Here is a 22,296-nt window from a genome sequence, read left to right on the forward strand (position 1 = left end):
TAGCAATTTCTTCAAGTACTGTTCCAATTTCTTTTTGCCGTTCATCAAACATTCTGTGGCTGACAGGAGGTATGTTTAATGTGGATAGAAATCCATTTACTTGTCTTTCACCAAGACCAGTATGAATTGATGCTAAAAAAATTGAAGAATTTTTTTTTTATCAAATCTGGAGTTGATTTTTGTTATAAATCTAGTTTCACAGCCCCCTAAGGGATGACTTAAACCGCCTTACCTGAAGTTGGGCCTAAGTTTTCCCCTATATAATCTTTTTACTTTTTCATATCTAACATGGCTAATTACATGGTTAACCCCACCACATATTCTGTATGTTATAGTATGTGCCTGTCCCAAGTTAGGAGCCTGTAATTCAGTGGTTGTCGTTTGTTGATGTGCTTCATCATAAATTTGTTTTCCTTTCATTTTTGTGTACATGAATTTGGCAATTAGTTTTTCTTTGTAATTTCAGGGTCTTTTATAGTTTATTATGAGGTACCCGCTTTGCTCATTGTTGTCGGACATACAGTGACCTGAATTTGTTAATTTCTGTGTCATTTTGTCTCTTGTGGAGAGTTGTCCCATTTGCAATCATACATGTACCACATCTTTTTTTTTTAATAAAAAATGGGAAGGTTTAAATCTAACAGTTCAAAACTCAGTTTAAACTCACCGCAATAATTTGTGCTTGTCCTAAGTCAGAAGGGGTGTGTTTATTAGTGTCTGTGTATTATTAAACCTTTTAGATTTAAAATTAGATGTTTGGACGGATGAAAATATCTGGAATTCCCAACAATGGTCCATTTATACATGTAGTTAGTTACTTGTGCAATTAAAATTATGATTTATATACATGTGCATGGACATTTATATAGAACTTATAAAGAAAGCCCCAATAGCAAATATGAAGCTATAATAAATGGTTAACTTGCCTTCTTTTTACAACATATCTACATGTACATGATTGTCTGACTAAATCCCCAAGATTGGTTAACCCTTATACTAGCTAGTCTGCTTGCTTGATACTTATCAAGTAATTTTTTATCAAAAGTCCAGCTACATGTAGCAAAATTATAATCTCTCAGAGACTGAAGCCCTATATTTATGTATGTACATATACATGTATCTGAAGGCATTTTATTTTGTAAAATGTACTTATCATTTAGACTAAAGTTTTAAATAATTTAAACTACTGTAAATTCAGAAATTATTTCGAACATTCATTATTGCAATTTTGTTATTTTAGACTTAAACGGTATTTAAATTTTCGTGATTTTGAGAAAAATCATGTTTTAATTCATGTAAATATTTCAAAATGCAAGTTTAAATTATTTACAACTCTGTCACATTTTTTCACAATAATTTCTGAATTTACAGTAAAAATTTTGCTAGGGAAGCAACCAATTTAATTAAATTCAAAGGGGGTAACATTGTTATTGCTGTTTGTCCGAGTCAGATTTTTTTTCCACACAAAGTGTAAACATTATTTTTAGTTTTCAATAAGATATCAGATATGAAGTTTAACAGTCACTACAATTTACATGCTTAGTCAAAATATTCATAATATAATATATTTTACACATATTTGAGAGATAAAAAATAGGGGATTGTACATACATGTATACATGTACATTATAGCTACAGGTGAACAAGAAACGCACATATTTTTTCTTTCAGCCTGATTATCAATTTATATAGATATAGGAAGATGTGATGTGAGTGCCAATGAGACAACTCTCCATCCAAATAACAATTTTAAAAAAGTAAACCATTATAGCATGTATAGGTCAATGTAGGGCCTTCAACGCAGAGCCTTGGCTCACACCAAACAACAAGCTATAAAGGGCCCCAAAATTACTAGTGTAAAACAATTCAAACAGGAAAACCAACGGTCTAATCTATTTACTAGTGTACCATTCAAATGGGTTATAGACTTGTTTGGTTCAACCAAGGATAAGTCTTTAATACTATACAAATCCTTGGTTCAACTTATCAAGAATTTATAAAGTAAGTTTGAATGAATGCAATGATTATATTTACCTGTTGCTAACTTTGTATTTACATCCCATATTCTGTTGTGCTGTTTTCCTGTTGGTATGGCATTGATGTCTCTACAACTTTGGTTGACACATAAAACTTTCAAGACAGCAGCCAGGCCACATGTTGTTATATTTAAACAATTTTGTAAAGAGAGTGGAAGACCACATTGTTTGCACGCAGCGAGATGATCTGCCAATACCCCAAGTTCTACAACCCTTCTTCTATTTCTCCAACTATCGTCTGATGTTATGTTTACATTGTTTTCATCTACGACTTCCTCTTGTATAAAATTTGACAAGTCTGGTTGTTTATATGAAGATGATGAATATGAAGTTGTATATGCATGATCTAGTAATACAGTGCGAGCCGTTTGTCTGATGTTCTGACCCTTTTTTATTGACTCGATTTTCTGTTTCTGTTTACAAGACAGAAATCCCTGTCTAAACCTTCCCATTGAATAAAGATCTTATAAAAATAGCTACGATGTATATTAAAAGTAAATTAGATATAAAAGTTTGACGTAAAATGGTTAAAAAATGTTCAAATATACTGGTAATCGATCTGTTGACGGGTCTTCTGATGTCGTCTGGTGTCAATGTAAACAATTGCCGGAATTAGGCGAAATGCCGCGTAAATATTATTGTCGTATATTCTGGATTATTTTGACATTTAAAATTGTTTTAAAATCAAACTTTCACTAAAAATAAGGGAAGATATAATTTCTGATAACTTTGAGTAAAATACATTGTATTAAATTTATGAAACATACAAAATATATTACGGCATTCGTTCTCAACTACGGTGCGCAAACTGTGTCAAAATAATGAGTAGCGAACATCCTTAAGTACGATAAAACAATACATAATTGACGAAAAAGTAACTTCCGGTTCCAAAATGGTGGCAAAAACGTTGAAAATGCCTACATTTTGGAAATCCTTTTGAAAGCTATGTTGTAGGTGAAATCCAATGAAAGTTTTTTTATAAGACGTAGATCACTGTTCCTAAAGTACGATAAAACAATACATACATGACGAAAAAGTGACTTCCGGTTCCAAAATGGCGGCCAAAAACGTTGAAAATGGCTACATTTCTGAAATCCTTTAAAAGCAGTGTTGTAGGTAAAACATATCCTTTGAAAGCTGTGTTATAGGTAAAATCCAATGAAAGTTGTGATAAAACGTAGATTACTGTTCCTAAAGTACGATAAAACAATACATACATAACGAAAAAGTGACTTCCGGTTCCAAAATAGCGGCCAAAAAATTAAAAACTTCATTTTTTTTTCATTTTCTTCTTATTTACAAGAGATACATGTATCACTTGTATAGTTCAAATAATAGTTTGTTTAGAAAAGACAGGTTACGTTTCTTATAATTATCTGACAGTTGCCAATACACAAACCCGTACATAGAAGGCCAGAAGGGTAGCGTTAACAATTATTAACACCGCTGGGTTGTTTGCATCCGCATTTCAAAAGTTCCTGATACGGATGCAACGGCAGCCAAAGAATTCCATTTTGGTTTTCAACTGTCATTATTGATTTTTTTCCATCCAAACTTGGTACGTGAACCTGCTGAATGCATAAATCCGGTAGAGTCCACTTTGATATGCTTCTCTTTTGATGTGCTCCGTAAGAGAACCTCTGGTAGGCCGAATAGCACATAGCACATAAGGGCGCTGCTTCCTGACAAATAATTTGAATTGTGCCTTGTTAACAGCAAATGTTGATGTTGCCGTGCATGATGCAAGCAAATGCTTCTATGATGTCCATGTCTGTGTCTTCATTCAGAAAAAAGCGAGCAAAAACAATCGTTACATCTGGGAATACTTTCTTAATCTACCAAGCTGACCTCTTCACTTTCCCACGAAATGCTGACACAGTGTAACATTCACAGAATGCATGGAAGGAAAGAATAGCAGCTGCACGAGGACCAACATATTTGATATGGCATAAACATGAAGCCATCGAACGTCTTTATTCCTTTAAAAACCCATCCACAATTCGTCTATACCTAATACTGCGAGATCTGCAATCCCTAATACTATTAAATCTGTGTCCGTTCTACTTTAATTTTATCAACCATTTTCAGCAACAAGCTTATCATGGACAAACATACGTGTATCTGCATGTTCGTGGTTATAAAGTTATAGCTGGAAAGTATTCGTATTGAAATTGTAAAGAATATCTCACCTTCAGTAAGATAAGCATTTTTGTAAGTCTCTAAAAAAGCAATAATGTCGGCTAGAAACTTGAACAATTACGTTTTGTTGTCATCTTCAATCAGACTACTGCAAACCAGTGGCGCTCTACCAGAACCAACAACTTTCAGTCTAGCACCAGCACCGTGACTTTTCTCTGTAAAGCCTTTAAATCATTTATTTTAGTAAACATCAAATACAATGTTTACTCTTAAATACTTAGCAGTGAAAGATTTTATGTAAGGCAGTATGAAATCATTTGCATAATCATCAAACATTTTGCACGTGGTGGCCTAGAATTAGCCATAGCTGGCCAACCAACACTAAATGCGCCCGAATTTGGATCAGTTGATGGCAAATCGCACAATGTTTCAAGGATACCAATTTGCTGCGATCTAAAAACACTTTTTAAAGTGACATCCTTAGACAAAGACAGAGGAGCAGTTTGGTTTTCATGGATATTTAAATCATCCAAGTCAAACTGTCTACTATGACAAGAAGTTAAAAGTCTAGAAAAGAGATCGCTATCACTTTTTGTGTTCTTCAGCTTTGTTTTTTTACCAAGAGATTTCAAGTTTCATTTGATTGCTTTAATAGGAAATAGTTCTTTTTATCGGGTTAAAAAAATAGATTCTCCGCCGTTTTGCTTTTGTTCGAACCCAATATTTTGGAGTTTATATACATATCTTACCGGCGGCCAAGTCAACAAAATTTCCTAAAAAGAGTCAATTTTGTACCAATGCGATAACTGTTTTCTATAAGAAAAAAAAATTGATTTCAAAACTCTATCATCACTTTAGAAAGCCTTTGATACTTTTTCAAAAAAAATCCTTTTGTGTTTTGTAGAGTCTTCATGATGTCGTTCATCTGTTTACGAATGACTCAAACCACTAAATATTTCCAAATTCATCTACCAGTCTACTGACTTCCATCCATCCATAGTCTTAAAAAGATCTTCGGTTGTACCAACATCGGCCTTCACAATTGAATTATTCAGTTTAGGTATATTTGAATATACATGAAAACAATACGACATTCGTGGTGTTGTAATACCGGCTTCAGTGAGTAGGGCACAAGTCCATCTTCTTTCATGCAATATATCACCATTTTTTTTAAACAAGCCATTTCAATGTACCATTCACAAAACATAACGATAAACTTATCTTCTCCGTACAAATCTGGTCATTCCCACTCAATTTGCTTAGTCAATACCAAAAGTGGGCTATCTGCAGCTATAACTGTATTTGGCCGGGATTCTGATCTGTAAAAATTGTCCATTTTTTCATCTTATCCATCGAATGCTTGATCAATTTAACTAAATGGTCGTGTTTTCAAACAGTGGCATCATAGAAATTACACTTACTTGAATAGAAGATCATAGATTTTTAAAGTTATTAAATGACAACTTATATTTACGAATAGTTATCAAAGGTACCAGTTTCATAATTTAGTACGCCAGACGCGCGTTTAGTCTACATAAGACTTATCAGTGACGCTCATATCGAAATATTTATAAAGCCAAACAAGTACAAAATTGAAGAGCATTGAGGATCCTAACTTCAAAAAGGTGGGCCAAATACGGCTAAGGTAATCTATGCCTGGAATTCAAATCCTCCTCTGTGAGATGAACTACAATTTACATCATTGTACCCTCGTAGTGAATGCACTTCACTCTGTATGTCAAAAAATAGTTTGCGCATGCGCAAAATTGATAAAAGCATTTGTTTCATAACCTTAAAAATGTTTTCAAACCAATTCACTAATATCATTAAAAATCCAAAAGCACCAAGTAAATAGTAAATAGTTCAAATGTTTATGTGTGAATTTTGATACATTTTCGCGCATGCGCAAACCCTGAAAAGTCAAATATTTATTTCTATTGAATACTTCACATGCAAGGAATATAGCCACCAAGTCTGATAGTATTTTTCACTTAAAGAAGGTCAAAGAAAAAGTTTTTCCAGAAAAATAAGTATTTTCAAACTGGAAAAACAGCCATTTTTGAAAAAGGCCGTGGCCATCTTGAAAAAATGATTTTTTTTCATGGCCAGCATTTTTTTTCATAAAAAGTATATAATAATGATGCTTCGTGCTAATTTTCATGCTTGTATCATCATTTGCACAATTCTCTCGATTTTGCTTGCTAATATCTTCCACTATAGGCCGGTGACCAGAGTGATTTTTTTGAAAATTTAATCGTCAAAAATGGTACACGGCTGTATCATATATCATTCGATTCGAAAATATGTGAACTTAATAATAAATTTGGTCGTCAAAACTAAATATGGTGCAGTTTTTCAAAAATCAAGATCAAAGGTCAACCACCATTTTCCATACACAATTGCAATGGATATAAGATAACAACTGAAATACATAATAGCATTTTTTTTTTGGCAAAACGGCATCGATTCTGTTTTCTTATTCAATTGTTCATCCAAAAAATAAAAAAAATTCCTATAACAAATTGTTTCGATAAAGTGAAGCATTTTTTAAAAAGGGGGGTGATTTTAATCTTTAAATGATGTACTTTTTCGTAATAATTTTTATTTCGAGCATCAAAACCATAAAAAAAAGAAACGAAAATACGATAAAAAATGCTTGCTATAAGATAAATATATTCAATTGCCAAATATAAGTTTTACAACTAAGTTTTGTACACTTAAGGTAGGGTTGGTACACGCCGAAATGACAATACACTCTATAAACACAGACTGATATTTGGCTTTAAACAAAAACATAATGTTATAACATGCATTACAAGGAACATTAGTCAGCATAGAACATACGAACAATTGTAAAAAGTATTTTGGCTTACTAGAACCGGATTTAACTGTGTGAAACTTTTAAATTTTTAATAAGGGTCTTAGTGATACAATATTAGAAATGCACATTCAATTTGCAAATCGCACCAAAAGTCTTACTGACAAATAAAATTTAGTTCTCAAACCTCTTCTGTAAGGGCGTGCGTATGTACGTTCTTGCAGGATTCTGATCCTTGACAGGAACATAAGTCGGTACATGCAAGGTTTTGTGTGACACAAACACACGACTTTTTACATTGTGATTTTCCCTTACACGAACACACGAGATCATGTAGAAAATCTGCTGAAATGTTTCCTTCAAAGAAGACAGGATGCAAGGAATCTTTGAATGATTTCCATCCGTATTCCAATGGTGAAGGTAGGGGTGGTTTTGCAAGAAAGGAAGCATTCCAAATTTTGGTCTGAAATGAGGCACGAAGGATATGTTGTCGAAGCGCCGCTTCAGAGGGAGGCAATCTGACAAGACTTGAATCCTTGCTCGTAGCAAGCTTAACGCGCAGTTCGTTAATGTCCTGATGGCAGGATGCATAGTTCTTCTGTTGGTCGTAAAGCCTTGCCACAAACCGTCTAGAGCATGATATGGCAGTCTCTGTGTCGGAATCTCCTAAATTGTATAGATCACTGAAATCAAATGCTGCCTCTTTCAACACTTTAAACACTGACTTTTTACCAATTCCAAATAAGGAACATGTAGTGTCACACCCAGAGAGAGCATGTACGGCAGGAAGAACTCTACAAATGATTTCAGGTAGAGAAGAACACAGTTGGTGAATTGGCAAAAACCTTCTATTATCTTTTAAAGTACCAACATTTCCCATTTGGACCCAAAATTCACTCGTGTTGGTCATCTGTTTGAAAAAATGAATACAGAGAACAATGACGTCTGTATCAGATGATTTTATAATGATCCTGCCTTTTTTCCCTAATTCCTTCAGTCTTTTGTCTGCATGTAAAGCCTGGAGGATCATGCGGGTATCTGCCTCTTCCTGAGTACTGAACAATTCAGGACATTCAACGACTTCCTGGTCAGAAATGACTTTTGCAATTTCAGGATCTTCAAAGGAACCTGCCATATAATAAGTATGTCCAGGGAGTACTAATAGAGGATTGCTTTTAATGAACTTGACCAGGAAGTCACCAAAAAATCTAATGAGAGCCTGCTTGTTTTCTTTAACAGAAAGAAATTTCTTCCAGTCGGGGACATTTCTTCCTTCAATTACTTGAAACACCTTTGCATGAGCAGTGACTTTGGTACGACGTTCTCTTTCAGCTGACTTAGTGGAGTGTTTTACATCATATCGATCAAAAACATCGGCAACTGTGTGTGCTTTTGTAAAACAACTTGCTAAATAATTGCAATAGGTAAGTGCAAGATCTCCAAAGGTTTTATGTTTCTTTGCATCCATGGACTGAACTATAGCCATACCATCTCTAATGTAAGTTGTCAATGAAGAATCAAAATCTGGCAAAGAAAGAACTGGCGAGACTTCATTTTTAAACTGTTTCACTAAATCTGATTTACAAGATTTTCTCATTGTTCCATCTTCATGGAACAGAGAAACTGGGATAGGCCCAAGTGGAAGTGAGAGAATACTGTCAATAGTAACATCATCTCTGCTGTTAGCCAAAACAAGAGCACGTCTGAAAACAATTTCTGGATTGATATGGCCGGTTATAATTTCGCCAGATTTACACTTGAGGGTTGTCTTAGCGTTCATATGTTCAAATGTTTTCAATTTGGACTTGGTAATAGGGCTATAGAAGCTTCCGATTTGGTCTACAGAAAGTGCACTGTTTACAAATTTTCTGTACATATTTTCTCCTTCATTGACAGCAGAAAGCAAAGAATCCTGAACTTCTCTAGTAGCATGCATGCCTGTAGAGATATTGATGAGACAAGGAGGGTGGGCATCTATATCAAAGGGATCAGTCATAGTTTGGTTCAAATGGGTAACTATTGCTTGTACTTGTTCTTCGTCTCGCTTCAAAGCTGTTTGTTTGATTTCCTCATGCGAATTGTCACTTTTGCATGTAATACCTGCTCTGTCATTCATTACATTACTAAAGGACGCTAATAAATGACGAGTCAGAGTCCATCTTATCAGAGCAGATTTCTGATTTGTAATTCCAACGATACCACCTGAACCCTTTGAATCTTTAATGATCGTTTTTTCAGTGCCCATATCACTCCAAATACCATTGAATGTGCCTATTTTTTGTTTGATAGAAAATTCTCCTAGTTTAAAAGCCGATTCGATCTCTGCTGGTAGTTCGAGCATATCGAGAATATAAATAGGCATCCATCTCGAGTAATTTGTACGGTTGGTAATGAAAAAATAGGGCAGCATTTTGGATGAGGACATCAAATGTGACGACCAATTACCTTCTCGTTCTGCTCGTACATTTGACAACATAATTTGGACGGCAACCAGGAACATGTCCCAATATTTGAAAGTAGGTGATGTATCGTGTCCCCATTCTTTGAACATACAGATAAGAGGTTGTACATGGTCTTCAAACAACTTTTCCAGTCTAGTTTTAATTTCTGGGGCTTGGTCCGTTTGATCACATATACTTGTATGGAACTCTAACAAGACATTCCAGAACGCAGATGGTATCTGATCGAAGTAATCAAAGGTCCTACACCAGTGTATAAATGCTGAGATAAAAATAACTTGTAGGGCTTCAAACACAAGCGTGAACCCTCTGACAGCCCTGTTAAACTCTTTGCCATTCAACATAAGTTCAGCTGTATTTCCAGCATACACACCAGAATCCACCAACAAATCGCGAAGACCGCCATCAGCCCAAAGTTTCCCGATAGAGGCTAAGAAACACGACAAGCTGTGGAAACCACCAAGTCTGAGAATATGGCGATTAAAAATGTCCGGTTTGGACCATTTGACTTGTTGAGCAATTGCATAGAGTTGCTGGTCAAATGTTTGAATAGCGAAATCCTGTCCAGCTTCATTACACATGTCAAGACATTTCTTCATGGCAGTATACACTGTGGCCATGTCATTCGGTTTAGAATCTATAATTGGAGGATATGCTACAACTGTAACATCGTCGCCCTTTTTAGACAAAAGACAATTGTACCCTGTCCAAAAAGGAATCTTTTGTTCATTCGTTTTTATTTCGATTGGGAACTCTATGACATCCCTCGACAAAAGTCTGGAGAACACCCATATCTGGTCAACATCATAACTTTTAATATGATCACATAATTGAAGTTTTTCAAAAGCATCCGTTCGTCGTGGAGGTTCTGATCTACATTTTGGTTTAAGGTAAGGAATAGCATCGGTCAATGATGCTGTTGTATCATCTATAGCCAACGATCTCTCAATTCCTCGCTTGATTCGTTCTAAACCATAGTCATGAACGCCAGCTGATTTAGTTTGAAATACAGACCTAGCAAGAGAATGAAAGGTGTTTTTTCCCTCTATTTGACTCGGCGTTAATGTCAACATTATCAGAACCCTCTGGAATCAATCGACCTCCTTCTGAAATGGGGCGAATACCTCCTGGGATGTATCGATCGCCACTGATACGACTGATCTCATGGTTTGAAACACTGGTAAGGTATCTCCGCAATTCAGTATATGTAACGCAAAACCCATGCGCGTTCAGAATTTCAATAAGACGCTTCGACCCAAACTCGTGGTAAACTTGAATAGCAAGACCAAGATGAAAAGGTGTCAGGATACTACGACTAGTTGCAACAATACATTCCGTTAAAGCCAAACTTTTCCTCACGCTTTCTGTTTTGATATCAGAAGGAACAGTACAAGTGCTAAACGCCTTTTCGTCTGTAATCCAACTTAGTAGTTTGACCAAAGAATCGGGCATTGACTGTAAAGAATTGTCGAATGATACCTCCGTTGAAGTTGGATAGTGCTCTTTACAAAATCTTACTTTGTTAATGTCTCTCCGTATTATACTTGCTACTGAATAAAAGAGTTGTTCATCCGTTTGTTCGTTATTCATACGACTCTTTCGTTTTTCATTTGACCATTTTAACTCTGCTTTCAAATTACTGGCTGCCTTGATTGCATTCCCTAGTGTTATATTGCTACTCATAATAATGTTGGACTTACCCTGACCTTGTTGTGATTGAGTGACAACAGAATCACCATAATGGTTTTCCAAATATCGCTGCAGTTTCCTTGTTGTAAAGCTTGTACGATTTTCGGGTAGGTATAAAACAAACTTCTCAATTAAAGAGGATAATAGAAATGCTTTTTTATTTTTTAATAAATCATCATTTATGCTGGAGATTAATTTGGAAAAAGCAGTTGTATTTATTGATTCATATTCTGAAGTTGAGTTACCAATGACCTCAATATCTTTATTTGAAGACTTTAGATATTTTACAATGCACTGGTTATGGTAAAAAGCTTGTTGTTTAAAATTGTCTTGATTAATTTTATGTAGCAAATTTAAATCACCGTTATGGTTTGCAGCGATGGTAATGTGAGTAACCCTGTCATCTGATTCTATTTTAAAAAGTTTTTTGTCTTGCTTGTAGCTTTTCTTATTGCAAAATATACAAGCACTCCAGTTGGTAGGAGAAGACATAGAACGAGTTAAGATACTCGTGACTGGACTGTCCTGTATTGAACCGCCAGCTAATGCATCATGTTGTCTCTTAGTAAACACTGCAATATTATGTTCACTTGTATACGATTTGTAGCAACTTTTATGATAAACCATTTCAAGACTTTCATTCGGTATATCACTTAATGAATCATACTCACTTATCAAATTCATGTAAATATCATCTTTACGCTTACCAACTGCAGCAAAAAACCTCGATTTACTGTTATTAGTAAATAAAACAACCGTTTCATTACTGCTTTTCTGGCAAATAATACATTTTTCTAAGACTAAACTTGGTTTCATTCGCTTTGCACAACTAGGGCCAAGTTTCAACGGACTTCCTTGTTGTGCCATCTTTTGGGGGTTTGGCCAGATCTCAATTTCTAAAAATAACTTCCAACTAAAAAACAAATGTTCCTCTTAAATGAATTAAACCTTATTAACAAAACCTCAAAATAAAAACAACAAACAAAATAAACTAAGAAACCAAGAACCGTGAACAAATACAAGTAATATCAAGTGATAATTGCTATTTAGTAATCGAACATATGGTGCGCTTGAAGTTCAAAATCAATAAGGATAACAATAATAGATCTGAGTCGTACTTGACACGACTTTCCGGAAAATTAAGTAAGATTGTAATTCGATAGTGAATATTTTGGATGCTATTTCAAGTCTTTTTGAGAAATTTTATTTGATAAAAAATTATGTCACTGAAAAGAGTATTTTCTGAATTTTCACGTTGTATAAGTTAGTTCATAATTTAATGATTAATGCGTTCTTGCAAAGTATTGAAATCCGGTGAAGCGACGAAATGTCCAAAGTTTTAGAGCTTTGTATCTTCATATTTTTTTTACAAATTTAAAGACTTATGATGTTAGCTTTACTGCTTAATAAATAACATATTATATGTAATATTTAAATCCTATAAGAAATACATATATTTTGCAACGATTTAAAAAAAACCGGCCAAAATGGCATGCCTCGTAGAGTTCATATTTTATGTCATTTTTGCTAACAAAACGACAAATTAAAAAAAAACTGCACCATACGACTTTTTGACGACCAGTCTAAAATTAAATTAAAATCATTTTTCTAGATATAGACCAATTTTTAGCCGTGTACCATAAAGTGAATTTAAACTCTGTTAATAATCGACTTTTAACTGTTCCGTCACCGCACAGATGTATAGTTTACTTTTGTATAGTATATACTTTTATAAACATGTATTTCGTTCATCGCATTTCCAGAAAACACTTTAAAAATGTGTACCTAAGAATCAATTGTTATCTTTTGTATGTTGTCTTTTCTACATTTATTTCAAGCTGCGTATAAATTTCCATAGACCCCGAAACGAGACAAAAATACTACATGTGAATAAGTTTCACAAGAACATACTAGACGAAGCTATCCGGATGTATGTCATCATTGACGACAAAAAAAAAACGGTCACTTACATCGAAGGCATTCCTCTTTTAGACGTACAAGAATATAAAAACGATGCTTTATCAACATGCTCCAGATAAATATTCACTTCAAGGGAAAATGGAAAGAGGTTATGTCATGGAATCAAAACATGGTAGTATCCTCACTCCCAAAATCTCAAGAGGATAAATTACCCTGATTGACGAACATTTTAAAAATAAATTGGAAGAAATTATTAAGAGTCATACCTTGTTTGACATCCGAAAATATAACACAGATTACTTGACGAAAAATTTTGACATTATGAATTCAGATGTGGAGGAATGGAAAACAATAGGAAAATATTTTATACATGTTTGGACAATCAATTTTGTGTAAACTATTTCATTTGTAATTGCTCAAATATAAGAGAAGTTGATCAAATCAACATCTCCTTAGTATATCAGCATTATCTTTGTCTCATGGCCAGAATTGCCCATAAAAACTGAAAAAAATGGATTAAAACTGTAAATCATATATTTGAATGTATATACGAAATATTAAAGACTCTCAGTTAAAAAAATCTAATCGACTTATCAATAAAAGACACTGCATATTGGAAGTCAGTCTGTTCGAACCAGTATTCGCATCTGGTATTATTGATTTGTTAAAATTCGTAAATTACATTCTTCTTTGTGTGACTTGTAAACATTTTAACGTTAGAGACTCAGTTTACAAACAATAATGAAGTCATCGAAACGAAATTAAGTTTAAAACATATTCCATATTGTTTAACACCTGTATTTTACCAAATTGTGAATTAAACTGGTAACTGTATTATGAAGCTAGGTTGACAATTTATTTCGAACGGTGTTTACGAAAAAAAAAGGCTAAAAGACTACAAAAATGTATAAAGCTCTTCTTTCAAGATAACATATTTTTGCTCGGTATCACCAGCCCAGTAGTCAGCACTTCGGTGTTGACATTAATATCAATTATATTGTCAATTTTATAATTTCCTGTTAGTCTACAAAACTTTGAATATTTCGAAAAACTAAAGAATAGATTACATTAGCCGTATTTTGCACAATTTGTTTGGAATTTTGGGTTCTCAGTGCTCTTCAACTTTGTATTTGTTTGGCTGTATAACTATTTCGATCTGAGCGTCACTGATGAATCTTGTGTAGAAGAAACGCGGTTACCTGTTACTTTTGATAACTATTTACACCACTGGGTCGATGCCACTGCTGGTATACGTTTCATCCACGAGGGTATCACCAGCCCAGTAGTCAGCACTTCGATGTTGACATGAATATCAATTACATGGTCAATTTTATAAATTTCCTGTTACAAAACTTTGAACGTTTCGAAAAACAAGGGATTTTCTTTTCCCAGAAAAAAGATTACCTTAGCCTAATTTGGCACATTTTTTTTTAAAGTCTTGGGTCCACCAACTTTGTACTTGTTTGGCTGTATAACTATAGTTTGATTTGAGCGTCACTGATGAGTCTTTTGTAGAAGAAACACGCGTCTGTCGTATTAAATTATAATCCTTGTACCTTTGGTAACTATTTGCTCGCTGTATAAAAGAAGGTGAGATTTTAACCGAAATTTTTTAGATATTTTAAGAAAATTTCGTAATTGTCAGAATACTATTGATTTACCAAAAAACAACAAAAAAAGAATATAGAAGAATATACTGTTGGGTGAAACATAAAGGTGATGTTAACATGACGAAATAACGGAATCTAGTCAGATATTAACGAAAGATACTGTCAGAACCATACAGGTGGTATGGGTAAACGTGGAAGCAAGTATATATAAAGTATATATAAATTTTTGTATATGCACTAAACGAAAATTAAGTCATGACGCATGGTCAAACATTTTTTTTCTGTTATTCTGTCTTGTTATATTTTATCTTAAAACATGATCAAATAATTCACTTCACTATTTGGCACGGCACATGCAACTTTCAAACTTTAACTTTGAATGCACATAGATGAAAATGTGCAGATGTCTATATTTATCTAAAAACACTTTGCTGTATATTGTGTGATATAGAAGACGTTAATTGAAATATAATTATTGTAAATTCGAAGTGTTTCAAAATATCGAAATATACATTTTTCTCCTGTTTATAACTTTCCTAAGAAATGGGATTCGCTTTTCAGAGATTACTATTGAATCAGTTGCCCCTGGGTCGGGAATGTTATCGTGCATTAGTTTTATACATTAAAATGTGTTAAATTATAAATTAAATAATACATGAAGAACACCTAAAAAGCATTAGGATGAATCTGTATGTTTCTAAAGTTCACTTCTGATTGTGCGGCAGTCATGTTTGCTTTTCAAGCCAATGACTTGATTCAAACCTTCGAAAACATGGAAAGTTTCATACTATTTGAGGGAAAGTTAAAATTTACAACATGGGAAATTCAAATCGAGACCTATATTTGGATCGAATTCAAACGCGTACATCCTCAGATCAGTGTTTTCCGGGGACGTTGTAATAAATTGTAACACCCTGAAAAAGGGCAAAACGACGAAAAGGAAATGAAAAGGAAATCGCTCTGATCTTAGCGAAGATATGTCATTCTTCCAAACGACAAAAAAACAATGCCGTACTCACCATGCTCTTTCCTTTTTATATAATGTTTGAATAAATTATAGTTGATTTGTCTCCATCTGTTTCAGTTTGTAACCTAAATTTGTGTTTCCGTTAATCGATTTGGGACTTTGGAACAGTAGTATACTAATGTTGCCTTTAATGCATAATAGACATAGCGTAAAGTGTAAAAGACAAAACATATTTCGGAATTAAAACGCTTTAAAACCATAAACACATATCTTGGGAGTTTTAAAGCACCATTATTTTGTGATTTGAGTATTCTGTGGAAAATTTTAGAAAAGGTCTGAACATTTGATTGGTTAACTTCCAGAGATGGTTTTTATCCTTATAAGCAATAAAATCTTATATGAAACTGTGTCTGTAACACAGAACAGGAAAAAACAAAGACAAATTTTGCCAATTTTTTTTAAAAGTTTGAATTTAACAAATACTAATGGGAAAATCAATAGTGGCATTACTCCTCAAGGTTCATTAAGTGATAACCTATCTGCACGTGACACACTTATGTTTGTTCTACTCCTATACAACCCATGTATGGTCTTTTCAAGATTTGTTAAACGATTTAAAGAAAGTTTTCGTTTTCATTGCCTTTTAACTTCAGTAATCCGTTTATTTTCCAACAGTTTTGACTCGTACGACACTGGTAAATCTTCCGAACAAAAAACGCTTGAACTTGTGGTAAATTAATTATTTTCAATTATAGTTTATTAGTTTTGAATTAAAAAAACAAATCTTTCCAGAGGTCATCCGAAATACATATGACTGATAAAAGTAAATATGTCATATAATTTTGCAAGTACTGGTTTAACGTGTATATAGTTATCAAAGGTACCAGAATTATAATTTATAGTACGCCAGACGCGCGTTTCGTCTACATAAGACTCATCAGTGACGCTCATATCAAAATATTTATAAAGCCAAACAAGTACAAAGTTGAAAAGCATTGATGATCCAAAATTCCAAAAAGTTGTGCCAAATACATCTAAGGTAATCTATGCCTGGGATAAGAAAATCCTTAGTTTCAATATGCAAGGCTGAAATAGGCAAACATGAGGGAACTATGTTAATTTTTATTATTAATATGTATTTTATAGTGTGCTAATGAAATAAGAATTGTCCTGTTGGGAAGAACTGGAAATGGAAAAAGTGCAACAGGGAATAGCATAATGGGACAAGATTATTTTCGGTCGATGTATCATCCACAATCTGTTACGCAAATATGCTGTAGAGGAGAAACCGAAAGGGGAGACAAGAAAGTTATCATTGTAGATACACCAGGTCTTTTTGATACCAAAAACGTTTCAAATGAAACACGAAAAGAGATCGTAAAATGCATAGGTGTTTCTGCGCCAGGAGCACATGCGATCATTTATGTTCTGAGCCTAAAAAATCGTTTGACAGAGGAGGAAATTAACACATTTGTAGAAATAAAATCTATGTTTGGTGAAGAATTGTTTAATTACGTTGTCTTTCTGTTTACCGGAAAAGACGAACTTGCTGGCAAACAGATGACATTTGAAAGCTTTCTTAGTTTGATGCCAGATTTTTTTCAGAAAGTTCTGAAAAAATGTAATAATCGTAGCATTGCTTTCAGCAATCATCCATATATACCAGACAGGGAGAAAAAGCAACAGATTGATAATTTGTTTTCTGTGGTTGAAGGGATAACAAAGAAAGCTAATGGGAAATATTTCTCTAATCATATGATAAAGGAAACGGAACTTTTGATCGAAGAAGAACTTTCAAAATTGTTTTTAGCTGCAAGAAAGTCAGCCTCGCCTGTAGATGACGATACCCTTAGAACACAACTTAGGGCAAAAATTCGTGATGATATTCTAACAGATGATGAATTGATCAAAAGACTTTTGAGGATCTTCCGCGTCATCCATTGCTCAATTTTATAATATTGGATTAACCTATACATAATTGTTATAAATGCACAAATCAAACATTACACCATATTACATGTATGCCATTTTAATCGAAAAAATAACATATTTCATGTTTAAATTAAGTGTGACGTAATAGTACTAGATGTTTGTTTTTAGAAAAAAATTGTATTAAGATTAATCCCACCCAATTTATTTTGATGCACCATAAATATTTTTTTCCGAAGATCCGAAGGAATAAAATATTGGTGGACTATGATCACAGAAGGAACAGCAAAGGACTTAACACCCATTCTCTGTAACCGTCAACCAAAGTTGGGCACGGGTGGTCACCGAATTTGTTGAAACTTTCTGACAACAAAGATTGATATAAAATATGAAAAAAAGTCTGTACATGTCACCCTGAATTATGTATGGTTACCATGGCAACAGGCTTTAAAATGTTGAAAATGGCTGATTTTTTCTATTCTCGGCTTACAGTGACTTATATGCAGCATAATATGTTTGGTGCAGTTTATATCATATCAATTTCTTTTAAATACTTGTTCAGTGACTTTTTTTCACTTTTTCTGATATTAAACTCAAATTGACATTTTTAATCTAGGTAAGTAGTATGAATTTTAGCATATTCTAATGCAATTATGAACCAACTTTTTTCCTAATTTATGAAAAAACGCATCCATTCCAGAATAAACTAAAAAATAGCTTTTATTCCAAAAGATTGATATTTCTCATTTCTGCAAAAACATTTTTGGGGCTCATTAGATTTTTTTTATAAAAATTGGATAAAAATGCCAAAAATTGCCTGAAATCTACAAGAGTTATTTCCCTTTTTAGAACTCACCAAAGTTTAAAAATAGAAAAAGTCATTTGTTTATCTACACAAAAAATGGAGACAGACGTCTGCAACATGTTTTGCTTCTTTAAATCAACATATTTTACACTTTACATCTAATTCTAAAATATATCTGTATACATGCTTCATATAAATGGCTGGTCAGTTTTATAACAATGATAAGCCTTTACTATGTCAATGTATGTTCAGAAGACATGAAAGTCATAACAAACTTGAGATAACATGTGAAAATTGTGATGGTGACCATGATGAACAAGATGCTGCTTGTACAGAATGTGATTTGCTCCCGTCACTTCATGAAATTTACAAATATGTTCAAGCCATTGTTCAATGTACTTGGAAACAATGAAAAAAAGAAAAAGGGGGAAACTAAGTGAAGTTCCGTTTTGATCAACTCCTACATGTATGACATGAACCGTCTGATGCTAAAATAATGATGTGACAGAACTGTCACTGTCTAATGTGGAAACTATAAATATACTTCATGGACTAGACCTTCAACTTGAAACAGGTAAGCATAGTTTTAACTAAATTATAAATTTCTATTTTTTGCAAAGACATGTGTTCCATTAGGCATAAGCCATTAAGAGGGGCTGTCCCATTTCTTTGCATGTTATTTCTTTGTCCAAATTGTATAGGCCTTGCTCATGATCTAAGAAAGTTGCAAAAAGCTTGTTTTTCAGGTGGAAATGCTGACCAACTTTTTCAGTTACTTTTTCAATCTATTTCCATGACCATGATGACCAAATTTATTTTATTCAAAGTGTATGTTTGCTTTGTATACAGTTCCTTGCCAGGGAAGTACATTTTTATCTTCATTAAATATAAAATATCTAACAACCACAAGTTTAAAATTCTATAAGGACCTTTATGAGTGGGTTTTAAGTCACTTTCTTTGAGAATGCAAATATGAAAAATTGTCTACATATGATATGTACAAAATGTAGCACATTTATATGTACATGTTTGTATAAAAAAAGAAGATGTGGTATGATTGCCAATGAGACAACTGTCCACAAGAGACCAAAATGACACAAATAGGTTATGCTTCCTTTTTGTGTATTTGAATCAGGATGCTGTGCTGACCAGGTCAAGTTGTAACAACATACATTTAAGTGACATACTAAATTAAATACTGTACTTTTTAAATAAATCCTAATTAAACAATAATTATAAAAACATATGACCATAAAAATGTTTATGTAAAACAGTTAATGATTCTTTTATAATTCCAGGTACATGTGTTTGCAGAGACTGTAGACAAAGGTTACTAGATTGCCAAAACAAAGCAGTGCAACATTTAAACTTCTTAGTGTCAATAAGGTTTGTATTATATCAGTATATATGGTAATGATTTTACATTTGATGCATGTATGTTTATTTCTTTATAAAAAAAAATTATGAAGAAGACATAAAAATGAATTAATTTTGTTGAAATCTATGCAACTGAACAACAGTGTATCTCCTTTAGTTGCATACATCATGTCCATGTATGTTGTCTTTTAAATATTTAAAGTTAGAAAAAGGTTCTGATTTAAATGTGGTTTGTGCATGCTTATTTTAGGCACATACTAGTATTAGTATTATTTTTTTAGGATTTTAATTAGAAATACAGACTAATTAATAATTATGATCTTCACTGTCCAAATATGCATTTTCTTTTTTTTTTTCTTTTTCAAATAGATCAAGTCACAGCTTTAGATGATTCAGGTCCAATCAAAAGAGCAAGACAGGTAAATAGCAGAACACTGTTACAGCTATTTTATAAAAGCATGCAAAACAAAACTTTCATAGACTTACTTGCTATATATGCTTGAATGTTTGCAAACAATATATAGGCAGAGTTTCAGTCTGTTTTATCATGTTTATATGCTGTGACTTGATTTGACAATAGACATTAACATCAAATTCCAGTATATAGTAGACCGACTGAAACAGACTACATACCTGTTGTTTACAAACAAACATAAATGCAAACATACATACATTAATACAAACAAACATAGCAAGCAAGTGGATCAAAGGTTTGCTTTGCATGCTTTCATAAAAGAGCTGTAATCAAGATTCAGGAGTAGATCTAGTACACTATGAAAGAATAGTTCCAGTACTTCCCAATTAAAGAAACAAGGGGTTACCCCAAAATTCTCGCACTGCTTCACTGAAATATTCAAATCTGACCTCTCTAAGATCTGATACCAGTATTGATGTCAATTAAGGAGGCTGAAAAATACTGACTGAAACCAGCTTTGTCATTTATAATGAAAAATGTGAATAAACATTCTAATATTGTTTAGGCCTAAACTTAAATCATAGGAATAGATATCCTTAACATGAAATCTGGGATTAATTATTATTAACATAAAACATGGGAATATATATCCTTAACATGAAACATAGGAATAAAAAGCCTTTACATAAAACAAGGAAATAATTATCCTTAATATGAGACAAAGGAATAAATATTCTTAACATAAAATATGGGAATAAATATTCCTAACATGAAACATGAGAATAAATATGCCTGACATCAAACATTGGAATAAACATCTCTAACATGAAATCTAGGAATAAATATCTTGAATATAGATCATAGAAAAAAAATATGCTTTCCATGAAACATTGCAATAAATACCTTTAGCAAGAAACATTTGAATAAATATTCTTCACATAAAAACTGAAAATAGATATCCTTAACATGATTCAAAGAATAAATGTCCTTAACATGAAACCTGGGAATAAATATCTAACATGAAACATAGGATTTTACATCCCAAGTAAGAATTATATGAATACACATCCTTAACATGAAACATTGAAATACATATACTTAACATGAAAAATAGAAATAAATATCTGTAACATGGAACATAGGAAATTCAATTGAAATTGGAAAACAGAAATCCTCAACAGAAACAATTGGAATAAACATCCAATAAATAAAACATGGCAATACATATCCTTAACTGGAAATATGGAATAAACAAAAAACTTAAAACAAATAACTTAAATATAGGGACAACTATCCTAATCATGAAAGCACTAAACAAGTTTTAACTGTCTATTATACTATTAAATCAATAAAACCCAAACTATAAGTTTCATTCCTAAATTCTTATTAAGTTTAACCTTTGTCCGTCTGTACCTACGTCCCAAATTTGGTTTCCGCTCTATAACTTTAGTTTACTTTAACCAAATGTAATCAAACTTATACACAATGCTTATTAAAGATGAAATTTAAATTTTGGTTGTGTCACTTTGATTTTTTCAGAGTTATGTCTTTTTTTATATGGGAAAAAAAATACTGGTTTTTGTTGTCCGTTCTCTAACTTTAGTTTCCTTCAAACCAAATTTTATTAAACTTATACACAATGCTTATTACCACAAAACACAGATCAAGTTTGAATTGAAGTATGTCATTTTAACCAATCTAGAGTTATACTCCTTTAAAAATGGAAAAATTGCTAATTTTTTTGTTTTCCTTCTCTAATTCAAGTTTGCCTTATCCAAATGTTATGAAAGTGATACAAAATCCCTTTTACCACAAAATTCAGATCAAGTACTAAATCCCTTTTACCACAAAATTCAGATCAAGTACTAAATTTGGGTAGTGTCACTTTTACTGTACTTCAGTTATGTTACTATAACTTTATGATATGTAAGCAGAACCATCATCAGTGTCCCATGGACACATTCCCTATTTATATTATTTACATGTCCAAAATACAAGCATTTTAAGCCATTTACTGAAATACAAAAAAAACAATGATTTATTTAAAAAAATATATTAGATTTATATCACTTAAATTGAAAAACATGAAGCTTAAATAATACAATTATTCATTGTTATTACACACTTTAAAA

At 32.9% G+C, this 22,296-nt stretch overlaps 1 protein-coding gene across 2 annotated transcripts in view; it reads left to right on the forward strand.

Moving 5' to 3' along the window:
* LOC143052547 (GTPase IMAP family member 7-like) overlaps positions 1 to 22,296 on the forward strand; it is a 64,515-nt gene that overhangs the window by 39,241 nt on the left and 2,978 nt on the right. Inside the window, exons 4-6 of one of the 2 annotated variants that reach the window (XM_076225603.1) lie at positions 16,785 to 18,946; positions 19,671 to 19,758; positions 20,119 to 20,168. In XM_076225603.1, the coding sequence (XP_076081718.1) occupies positions 16,785 to 17,594 (810 nt within the window). In that variant the 3' untranslated portion in view covers positions 17,595 to 18,946; positions 19,671 to 19,758; positions 20,119 to 20,168. Of the gene's footprint in view, positions 1 to 16,784; positions 19,759 to 20,118; positions 20,169 to 22,296 lie in introns of both variants that reach the window. The other variant, XM_076225602.1, reaches the window with a different exon arrangement.

Source organism: Mytilus galloprovincialis, chromosome 11 (assembly GCF_965363235.1).
Source record: "Mytilus galloprovincialis chromosome 11, xbMytGall1.hap1.1, whole genome shotgun sequence".
Lineage (NCBI taxonomy): Eukaryota > Metazoa > Mollusca > Bivalvia > Mytilida > Mytilidae > Mytilus > Mytilus galloprovincialis.